This window comes from Martes martes (genome assembly GCF_963455335.1).
Source record: "Martes martes genome assembly, chromosome: 4".
NCBI lineage: Eukaryota > Metazoa > Chordata > Mammalia > Carnivora > Mustelidae > Martes > Martes martes.
Genome location: NC_137891.1, coordinates 87,432,181 through 87,443,559, shown reverse-complemented (window position 1 = coordinate 87,443,559; position 11,379 = coordinate 87,432,181). Strand labels below are relative to the sequence as shown.

At 46.1% G+C, this 11,379-nt stretch overlaps 1 protein-coding gene across 1 annotated transcript; it reads right to left on the bottom strand.

Annotated features, from left to right (window-relative positions):
• Nucleotides 1–6,659: 6,659 nt before the first annotated feature.
• On the bottom strand, nucleotides 6,660–11,148 carry SF3B4 (splicing factor 3b subunit 4). Its single transcript, XM_080803069.1, has 6 exons — nucleotides 11,071–11,148; nucleotides 10,484–10,612; nucleotides 9,681–10,223; nucleotides 9,169–9,375; nucleotides 7,265–7,438; nucleotides 6,660–7,072 (listed from the first exon to the last, which is right to left on the bottom strand). Exons 1-6 carry the CDS (start codon nucleotides 11,102–11,104, stop codon nucleotides 6,885–6,887), a joined length of 1,275 nt encoding a protein of 424 aa, XP_080659195.1. The 5' UTR covers nucleotides 11,105–11,148; the 3' UTR covers nucleotides 6,660–6,884.
• Between the last annotated feature and the right edge of the window lie 231 nt (nucleotides 11,149–11,379).

Here is an 11,379-nt window from a genome sequence, read left to right as displayed (position 1 = left end):
TATCAAGTCTTGTCAGCTCCACTTCAAAATATATTCTGAAACCTGTCCCTTCCCTGCTGCCCCCTAGTCTAACCCACCACCATCTCTGTCCTTTGCCACAGCAGCCTCTTAACTGATTTTCCCACTTCCAGTCTTGCTCTGCTAAAACCCATTACTCTCAGTGGTCAGGGTGATTCTCTAAAATCAAATCTGATCCAACAGATACTCTCCCAAGAGAAATGAGAGCCTATGTCCCGCAAAAAAAGACAGGCAGGGGAGTTTTCCTAGTGGCCTCGTTCATCATATTCAAAAACTTCAAATGTCTATCAGCCAAAGAATGGTTAAACTTAGATAAACAAACTGGTATATTCATATAGGGAATACTACATGACAAATATTTAAGAGACTAAAGTACTATAGGCAACAGGATAAAAAGATCTCACAAACAAAAGATTGAGCAAAAGAAGCTGGACCAAAAGGAGTACATACTGTATGTTTCCATTTATACAATGTTCAAGGAAAAGCAAATTAATAGTAGAGGCTACCACCAGGAAGGGGAAACTGACCGTGGAGGGGCACAAGGGAGCCCTCTGGGGGCTGGAAATGTACTAACATCTTAATCTAAACAGTGGTTAAAGGGGTACTTACATATGTAAAAATTGACTTAAAACCAATGTGTTTTTCTGAATATGTTAACCTGCAATTTTTAGAGAAAGTTTTTTTTTAATTTTTTTTTAATTTTTAAATTTTTTAATTTTTAAAAAAGATTTTATTTATTTATTTGACAGAGATCACAAGTAGGCAGAGAGGCAGGCAGAGAGAGAGGGAGAAGCAGGCTCCCTGCTGAGCAGAGAACCCAATGTGGGGCTTGATCCCAGAACCCTGGGATCATGACCTGAGCCAAAGGCAGAGGCTTTAACCCACTGAGCCACCCAGGTGCCCCGAGAAAATTTTAATGAGATTTTACCACTCCCCTTTCTTTAAATCCTCCAATGGCTTCCCACTGTACTAAGAATTAAATCCAGACTCCTAATCATGGCCTCAAAGGCATTGTAGGATCTGGCCCCCAGCTGCCTCTCCAACCCTCTTCCTCATAGCTCTGCTTCAGCCTCACTGATCTCCCTGCTGTGTCACCAACATGCCCAGTGCAGACACAGCAGAGGACCCTGGCACTTGGGGGTCCTGCCACTAAAACTCCCTTCTCCCAGATCTTTGCCGCGTCATTCAGGTCTCCACTCAAAAGTAATCTCTTCGGATGGCCCTCTCAACTCCACAGTCACTATCCTATCACCTTGCCTTATTGTTTTTTCTTACAAGTTATCTCTCTCTAAAATTATATCTTTATTTATTTACTTTTTAAATGTTTGTCTTCTCCTACTTAGATTGTTGGTTCTAAGGAAGCAAGGACCTCATCTGGCATATTTACTGGCTGGCTATACCCCAGTATCCATCAAGTAAACATGTAATGAAAGAACATTCCAAATAAATTAAAGACTGTTACCTTTAGTGCCAGTGATAAGTGTTGAACTAATAGATAAAGAATTTGTTTGATGGCTCAGGTCATGATCCCAGTCCCACATTGGGCTCCTTGCTCGGCAGGGAGCCTGCTTCTCTCTCTGCTTCTCCCCACCACTCTGCCTGCTTGTGCTCTCACTCTGATAAATAAATAAATAAATAAATAAATAAATAAATAAATAAATAAATAAAACCTTTTAAAAAATAATCTGAAGGAGTATAAGTTAATTGCCTACGGAGGGTTGCCCCATTTTTAGTCTCTTTTCCACAACGGCTTGTATTAGGTGGGGGAAATAAGACTATGGCCCAGGAGGTGGTGAGTGGTGGGTCTGTGGTAATGATGGTTAACCTTGTTAGAGCCTGACATGGGCAATTTTCTGACCACTTAACATTGATGAACTCACCCCACCTCCCCATTAACCCTATGAGATAATCACCATTTACAGGTGATGAGATTGAGGCCCTGAATGGCTAAGCAACTTAACCTTAATCACACAACTCAGAAGTGGCAAAACGAGGATCAGAACCCAGGCAATAATGACTCAGCACCGTAATGCTTTCAAAATGCACCCACTTAAAGCATACAGTTCAATGGGTTTTAACAAAAGTCTGCACCCATGTAAGCACCCCCTTGATCAAGATAAAGAACTTTTCCTTTATCCCCCCAAAATACCCTCTGCAGTCCATATCCCCATCCCTGGCAACCAATGATCCCCTTTTGGTGACCATACATTAGATCTGTCTTTTCTAGAGTCTCATAGAAGTAGATTCATATAGTATCTAGGTGTCTGGCTTCGTTGTTCTAGGTCTTAGAGCTTTCCAGGGTTTTTAACCACTGCCTTATATAAAGCTTCCTTGTATAGTTTCTTTGCCCACTTACCCATCAAATTGGCTCCTTCACATTAGCAATCCCCCTGCATTCCATCAGCCTTCTCCCCACCACACTCTAAGCACCTGAGATTGTCAGGATGGGGAGAGTAGAGGGACAAAACAGGGTCAATGACAGCACCTCTAAGATACCAGAAAGTTCCAGGACAGATGCTAAAAGCACAAAAAGAGCTCCCATCCTTTAGGAGTTTATAAACCGGTTAAAAGGGAATGTCTTATAAGAAGAGTGATAAGTGGGTGCCTGGGTGGCTCAGTCGGTTAAGCATCTGCCCTCGACTCAGGTCAGGATCCCAGGGTCTTGGGATGGAGCCCCGCATCGGGCTCCCTGCTTCGCGGGGAGCCTGCTTCTCCCTCTCCCTCTCCCTCTGCCTCTGCCACTCTCTCTCTCTCTCTCTCATGAATAAATAAATAATCTTAAAAAAAAAACTGATAAGTACCAAAGGAAAAGATTCATTCATTCAGCAAGTAGTCAATAAACGTAATATAATATGACTACGAATGTGGCTCTAGGGCTGTGGCAGATCTTGGTTCAATTACTGCATTTCTCACTTCTTAGCATGTGACTATAGTCAAGTACTTAATACCAGTTAGTTCCCTGATCTTCAAATGGGGGTAATTAACAAAACCTACCTCAGGGAATTGTTATGAGGATTAACGGAGATAATGCAGATAAAACACTTAGGACAGTACCTGACACATTAGTAAGAGTTCAGTAAATATTAGCTGTTACTATTTTTATGATTATTATTGTATAGGCCAGGTACCTTTCAATATTCTCGGGAGACAGATTAATAGAATGAGATTCCTTAAGGGTTCAGTATCATACAGGGATACTTAGATTGGGATCCATGAATCTTATGGAATTTTTGCTTCAGGGTGTTGGATATATATGCAAATATGTATTTTTCTTGGGTAGGGTCCGTAGTTTTTGTTATATTCTCAAAGGACTGTCTGTGGCCCACAAAATATTAAGGACCCATGGTCTAGAGCAGGCATGCATACTCAACTGACCCCAAGGGGTCAAAAACTGGTTTGGGCAGCAGGAATCTTAGATATAACAATGGTTTGTGTTCCCCCCAAAAAGGGCCCTAGTACATAAACAGATACACAGCTTATCTGTGATATTAAAATTTCATGCAGGGGTGGCTCAGTGGGTTGAGCCGCTGCCTTCCGCTCAGGTCATGATCTCAGGGTCCTGGGATCAAGTCCCGCATCGGGCTCTCTGCTCGGCAGGGAGCCTGCTTCCTTCTCTCTCTCTCTGCCTGCCTCTCTGCCTACTTGTGATCTCTCTCTGTCAAATAAATAAATAAAATCTTTTAAAAAATGAATTTAAAAAAATTCATGCAGGGGGGTAGAGACCAATTTGAAAACAATGTCTCCTGGTGGGAGTGGTGGGAGTGGTGGGGTGGCAATAATAAAAAAAATTGTTGAAAAACCCTGGTTTGGTGAGTAACAAACAGATGTGTGGAGTGAAGTAAGGAAATGTAGGAACAACACTGGTTCTGCACAGAGAACCGCTGAGCACTGGTGTCTGTAATGGTGGGGGGGTGGGTAGTTAAACTCAATGACTGGAGGAGGCACTCCAAAATTAGCACTGACTGAATGAAAGCGCAGAGATTCTGAGAGTGAGTGCCTGAGGAAACAGAGGTTCTGAAGAGGGAAGCAGGGAATTCAGCAAAGGCACGAATTCACTCTGTGACGGTGGTGAATTCATCCACATGCCATCTATCTATCAGGTAACAGCTGAAAATGCCACACAGGAGCTTATATGAAAAAAACAAACTGGTAATCATCAGCACGAGGGTAACCGTCATTGACGTCCTCGTGGATGATCAGTTAGAAGTCGGTTCATTTGACAGATGCTGTGGAGGCAGAAAGGACACAGAGGCTGAGACAAAGCCTCCCACCACCTGGGGCTGCTGGAGCGCCAGCCTGCGGAGCCTGGGGCCAGGAGCCAGCTGCTAGCTGTGCCGGGTTCCCAGCGCAGCCAGGACCTCAGCTTCTGGCCACAGCAAAGCAATTGTGTAGCAGAGCTCTGTTTGAAATGAAGAGGTCAATTTATCCCACTGGGATTTAGAAGCCTGGCATCCTTAGTCATCCACAGTGTAAAATAATCATGCTGGATCTTCCCCAAGCTTTTGACAGCTGTCCACTAGATGACCCCACTTGCCTATGTCCATTCACCTCAAAGTCAACATACCTGAAACTGAACTTACATTTCCATCTCGCTCCCCAAAATTCTTCCTACTGCATACCCTCATCCTGATTCCGCTCTCCCTATCATTTCACGATACCCATTCTAACACCTCATCCTGCTACTTTGCCTTTTATAATACCTCCCCGGTGTATCCCTTCCTCTGCATCCCACCCAGCTCCTTTCACAGCCCTCGTTTAGGACATTGTCTCTCACCCGAATTATTGCCAAATGCCCAGCTTGGCACCTTGCCCCCAGTCATCTCCCTCAAACTACCTCGTTTCTAAAATGCAAATCTGTCCCTCCCTTGCTTAAATCCCCACTGCGTCTTCCACTCATGGAGAGCAACTTCCTGCAACCTGTGTGCGTGACAGGGGTGCTCACATGGGAATTCCCTCAGCATGTTGGGCTGCTAAACAGAGCCTGGACGGCAAGAATCCCTGAGCCAATAATAGCTTCTGGCCCGAAGCTGCCTTCTCTGTCAGTGCGCTGTTTCAAATGGTTCTCTGCCATGTGAGAAAGGACAGAGAAGCACCGATCCGTGGGAGCCCCCCCCGCTAGTTCCAACACTGAATCCAGTGCGTTTTCTGTTGTGCCATTCAGCAATCTCTGCTTCCACTCAGGAATATTCCATCCATCTGGAATGAGCTTTCCTTTCTTCACCTGGGAAACTTCTGCCCTTCCTTTAAGATTACATGCAAATGTATCACTTTTTTCCCAGGAATTTTCTTGGACTTTCATGCTCAGTTAGATACCCTTTCTCATGCTCTCAAAATATTTTGTTTCATAACAATCTCATATGTGTCAGCCTACTCCCTTGGTAAAGAGCAGAACAGAACTGCCTTGCTTGTCTGTGCATTACTCAGCAGCCACCAGTGGAGGTCACGCAGCCATCAGGTCACGAGAACGAGAACCGTGCAAGAGAACGAGGGCCAAGCTCACCTTTTTCTACCTAGACTTCAGGAAAGTTCATGACCACGTAAAGCAGAAAAAGAGCTTTAGGAAGGGTGTGATATCAGGGGATTAAATGCAGCAAAGAACAGAAAGAAGGCCTTTGGATTTGGTTTCATTACTGAAAGTCTTTGAACAGATTTAAATGGGATGGAAGTCAGGTCTGGAAGGACTGAGGAGAAAAAAATAGGGATAAACCCAAATCCCTTATTCATGATGTCTAAAGGTAGACAACATAAGAAAGTGAAGGTTTATTGAGTTCCTACAGTCCCAATTTCAACGGTTTTGCAATTATGTAAGACACTTATTTATACGGTGTCAAAGGAAACCGAGTTTAACACGGTATGCTCAAAGAAATCTGGCTTCCTTCCATATCATTCCCCCCCCCACACCCCCGCTGTGGGATGTTTCCATTCATTTTTATCTGTTTTTAAAATACAAATGGGGGCACCTGGGTGGCTCAGTTGGTTAAGCGCCTGCCTTCAGCTCGGGTTGCAGTCCCAGGGTCCTGGGATCCAGCCCCACATCTGGCTCCTTGCTCAGCGGGGATCCTGCTTCTCCCTTTCCCTCTGCTGCTCCCCCTGCTTGTGTTCTCTCTCTCACTCACTTTCTCTCTCAAATAAATAAATAAAGTCTTTTAAAAAATAAAGTATAAATAAATGTATAGATCACATACCTCTTAGATGAGGTGGCATACTACACTTTCTGTTCTGGTACTTTCTTCACCTGATGTATGCTAGAGAGCTTTCCAAAACACCACGTAGCCTTTCCTCACTCCTCTCTGCTGCTGCTACAGATTTACCAGTTTATTCAACCAGTTCCTTATTACCGATGGATAGAAAAATTGCTTCCAGCCTAATGTCATTACCTACAGTGCTGGGATGGGTGGCTTTGCGCACGTTACCTCGTATTTTTGCCAGCACTATCCCCAGGAACTTCACTTCTGTCCTCGCGTCATGGTCACAATAACCTGTGTCATGGCTACTGGGTCTCAGCTTATAAACTAAACGGAGCCTTTTAAAAATGTGATAAGCACCCTCACCCCTACCTTACCATTCATTCTTCTCCCAACATACTTCCTAGAGAAAAAAGAGAGAAAGTTACTCTGCCAAGGAAAATAGCACGAAGCATAAACAAGGAGTTTAGTTTTATTTTCTCTGTGCATCTGCAAAACACTTAGGACCAACGTAGAAAAAAAAATAAAACCTCCTGTTTAAAAAAAAAAAATTACACTTAAGAAAAAAAAAGGCCTGAGAGGGATTAATGCCTTAGCCCTAGGGAGCTACAGCAACTCTGACTGGTCCAAGGAATTGAGAAGATATTGGGAAGACAGAACAGGAGGCAAGACAATGAAAAATTACTGCGGAAGAGGGCCTCGAAGTGGGCCACGAGGGGGAACTGGAGGACGGGGGGTGGGCCGGGGTGGAGGGAGGGGCCCCCGCTGGTAGCCATAGGGTGGAGGTCGTGGAGGCCCAGTGTATCCATGAGGCGGCATCAGCGGAGGAGGTCCACGCATCCCATGTGGAGGCATAGGACCTGGGTGACCTGAACAAAGGAAAAAAGTCAGTCAAGGCAAGAAATAGGAAGTGTTGATGTGGGGTGACCGCACAGAGAACACTGACAGGGAGACCATGAGCAGAAATGCAAATAAAAGAAAGGGCAGGGGACAGGGCTGTGACAAGGGAGTTGCAGGACTCTGATACTTGAGGATGAGGGAGGTGGCTAGAGCCTACTCACCCATGGGAGATCCGAACGGAGGCCCTCGAGGGGGCATGCCCATTGGAGGAGGTCCGGGATGAGGCATTCCAGGTGGTGGTCGAGGTGGTGGCTGCCCCCCAGAGCCTGGAGGCCCAGCATGCGGGTGTCCTAAGCCATGAGGGCCATGGTGGGCCAGCTGCATCTGAGACATCCCTGTGAGAACAAAACAGACACAAAAAAAAAGGAGACAAAAGGAATACAGAGAGCACAGAAGATGGAGAAAGGAAGAGAACAAAATTGAAAACAAAGTCACATCAGGACGTCCGGAAGAGAAGGCTGGTATGAAGTGCCTTTATCCTCAACTGCATTCCAAGGGTACAAATAAGTCAACTACCCCCAATCAACGGTCTCCCACTACACTTGTTCCTTCCATGATTTAGATGCTCTAACAGTGCTACAGAAGTCTGTAACAAGTGGAGTGATTATTCCACTGACAGGATTTGGGAAGGTAGCAGTGATACCGTCCAAGCAAAGATCTAATTCTAAAGAACGAATAAGAATTTTTCAAGTGGACAAGAGTGGACTAGAATAACCCAGGCAGGAAACATTAGCATGTATAATTCACAGGGGCGTCAAACAGCTAGTATGTTCAGGGAAAACCAGTAACTCAGGAATAAAGAGCAGCATGTAGTCAGGGGAGTAACTGGCAGGCACTGATCACGAAAAGCCTAGAATGCTATGGTGACAAGTGTGGGTTTTACTCTGTAGGTCAAAGGGAGCAACAGAAGAATCTTGAGCAAGGGTGTGTAAATGTCTGTGTTTTAGAAAAATAACTGTGCAAGTGGATCAAAGATAAGAGAAACTGGAGGCAAAACGTTAGAAAATTCCTATGATAAATTAGGTGTGTGGGACACCTGGGTGGCTCAGTTTGTTGGGCGGCTGCCTTCGGCTCCGGTCGTGGTCCTAGGGTCTTGGGATCGAGTCCCACATATGGCTCCTGGTTCAGCAGAGAGCTTGCTTCCCCCTCCCACTCTGCCTGCTGCTCTCCCTGCTTTGTACTCTCCCTCTCTGTTAAATGAATAAATAAAACCTTAAAAAAAAATTCTTTTAAAAATAAATAAATAAATAAATAAATAAAATAATAAATTAAGTGTGAAATAATGAGTATGAGGGGGCCTGAACGAGGGCACTGGCAGTGGGAGCCAATGCCAGAAATATTAGTAAGACTTGGTATCTATAGTGGGGTGATAGGAAGTAGTTAAAAATAGTTCCCAGATTTCTGAATTAAGCATCTGAAAACAAAGAATACTAGAGGAAGAATAGGTTTGAAGGGAAGGGTAGAACAGTGGAGCTGTCTGTCAGACAGTAGTTGACTTAAGGTCACGGACCAGGGATACGTATCTTGGAGGCATCAGTGTACAAGTAATGCCACTATGTGGAAAAGAGAACTAAATACGAAAACCTGGCTACATGGAGAGAGAGAAAAGCCTATTAAGGTGGCTAAGATTAAGGAATCAGACATAGATGAAGACTCCAGAAAAACCAAGGAACAAGATTTTCAAAAAAGATGACGTGCCCAGTTTCAGGTACACCAAAGGGCAAACCAGATAAGGAATGGAAGCGCCCTCTAGATCTGGCAATCAGGTTACTGCTTTGGGGTAGAAGTCAGAGGAGAGAAATGAGTAAAAGTTGAAGGGGAAAAAAAGCAAGTACAGTTATACTCTTTGAATAAATTTAGATAAGAAATGGAGACAGAGTGGTGGTTGTTAAAGTAAACAGAGAGCAGTATTTTGTATTTGTTTTTATAAACTAATGTCTGAAGAAAAGTAGAGCTCTGAAACTATCTATTACTATTACTGCTAAGCAACAAGTGCAGCACCATAAGCAGCAATAGAGCTCCTCCACCAGGCTCCTCCCTCCCTTCCCCAGCAAAGAACACCCACCTGGATGGGGCATCCCACCCGGTGGGAATGGATGAGGATGTGAGTGTCCATGTCCAGGATGTCCAGCCCCTGGGGTTCCTGCTGATGGTGGGCCATGCCCTCCAGCCCCAGGAGGCATAGGTGGTGGGGGCATGGCTGGGGGTATCCCAGGTGGAAGGGCTCCAGGAGGCGGCACTGGGGGTGGGAAGGACCCAGGAGGAGGCATGCCTACAGAGGAAATGGAAGAAGAGTTAATCAAAGTAAGGAGAGAATGTCTTCAGAGAGCCTGTTCAATGCAGCCTCTTCAGGCAGGATAAGCTCTTTCTTTTCCCTTCCTCCCAGCCCTCCAAAGTTAGAAGCAATACTAGACAACTCTGAACAACTTTCTTCCCCAGCACAACTGTCACCCCTCACTCCTTTTCTCATCACCTACTGACCCCACGTCCCCCTTTATCTGTTCCTTTTCCTTCCTCCTGCCCCACCTTCACCACACCCCAAACCCAAGACAAAAATATTCTGAATAAAAGCTTTACCTGGAGGAGGAAGCCCAGACCCCAATGATGATACCACAGGATTGGGGGCTGAGGGCGGAGGGGGTGCATCTGCAAACAGTTGATGAGGACGGTCAGCCTGGGAGAGTGGGTTCTGGGCTGCCAGAAGTCGTTCAGCTGCTGAGCCATGGCGCTCACCCTTGGAGTCCTTCTTGAAGGCATAGGACACAGTGATAGGGCGGTTACAGAGATACTGCCCATTCATGGCCTCAATAGCTGCATCCGAAGCATCAAAAGAGGCGAAATTAATAAAGGCATAACCTTTGGAGTTGCCTGTGTCAGGGTCCCGCATAATCTTCGGGGTTTGTAAGATAACCCCAAAGGCGCTGAAAGTATCATAAAGCAGCTTCTCATCAATCTCCGGGTCCAGATTGCCAATGAAAATGTTGGCCCCCACATCCAGGTTCTTGTTGTGAGCTGATGCCTTGTTCACCCGTATTGGTTTCCCATAGAGTTTGATCATGTTCATGATCTTAATGGCATAGTCAGCATCTTCTTCACTCAAGAATTCCACAAAGCCATACCCTGGGAAGTAGAAGGGTGGAGATTAACAACTTAAGTGAAGTGATTCAAAATGGGGTATAACTCATTCACCTCCCAAAGCACAAAGAACATGAAATAACAACCTCACTTCAACTGGGAATGGTCCCAGAAGCAAACTGTGAGCTACCCTTAAAGAGAAGAATCTGCAGGTGATTTATTCCAAAACAGATATGAAAACTGCTGGAACCCTCCAGGGGCAGTCTGTCTGGCACAGGTAAACATTCCTCTTGTCATGTACTCACCTTGGTGCTGACCTGTGACTCTATCCTTTGGCATGTGGGTGTTGACTACCGGCCCTGCCTGGAGAAACAGCTCCCACAGCAGCGGTTCGCTAACCTTCTCGTCCAGGCCTCCGACATAGACAGTGGCATCTAGAAGATAGGAGCAGATTAGGGGAGGGATGAGATAATGACAGGAAAAAAGAGGTGACAGGCGGGGGAACTGGGAGTGCACATGGGGTGTAAAAGAAAAAAAGAAAAAAAGAAAGATTAAGCCCTTACACCTCCCTCATTCTAGAACTAGAGAACCTTAAGTCCAACTGAAGGTTCTGCTGCAAATTCTCTGTGAATTGCTTTGTTTCTGGTTTTTGTTTGCTCGTTTGTTTTTGTTTTTATTTTTTTTTTGAAAGGGGAAGGCAGAGAGGATTGGATAGAGCATCACACCTACAGGCCTCAGTCTGCACCCGGCTCCCCGCCCCCAGCAGGCACGAGGGCCTGTCTCCCGCCCTCCGGAGGGATCCGATCTCCCAACCCCGGCGGAAACACTGCTGGCCCTAGTCGAGGCCTCCCAGCTCCCCTGGGCCCATTCCCGGCTGGCCCCCTCCAATCACCCTGGTTCCGCTCGGAGATCGGCCCGGCCGCCATGGCGAAAGAGCTCCAGCCGTCTCCAGGCAGCGATCCCACCCCCTGACCTTAGTCACTACTTCCACTTCCGGGGCGAAGGCGGACTTGAGGGCGGCAGGCGGGGTCGTAACGGAGGAGGAGCCGGAAGCGGCCGCGGCCATCTTAGGAACCGCGGGGACTATACGTTTTATGCGAGCGGCTGTTTCTGTCCTTGGTCTTGTTCAGAGTCGCCGCTGCGGGCGATCAGAGCGAGGAAGGCGGACTGGAAATGCCCAGACCCTCTTAAGGCAATGCTA

What these genes read in the sequence shown, in the direction of transcription:
- SF3B4 (XM_080803069.1), bottom strand. Translation starts at nt 11,104, where the DNA reads ATGGCGGCCGGGCCGATCTCCGAGCGGAACCAGG. An exon ending in AGTCACAGGTCAGCACCAAG is followed by an intron (nt 10,224 to 10,483) that starts GTGAGTACATGA and finishes TCTACTTCCCAG; the next exon opens with GGTATGGCTTTGTGGAATTC. An exon ending in TCCGTTCGGATCTCCCATGG is followed by an intron (nt 7,073 to 7,264) that starts GTGAGTAGGCTC and finishes TCCTTTGTTCAG; the next exon opens with GTCACCCAGGTCCTATGCCT.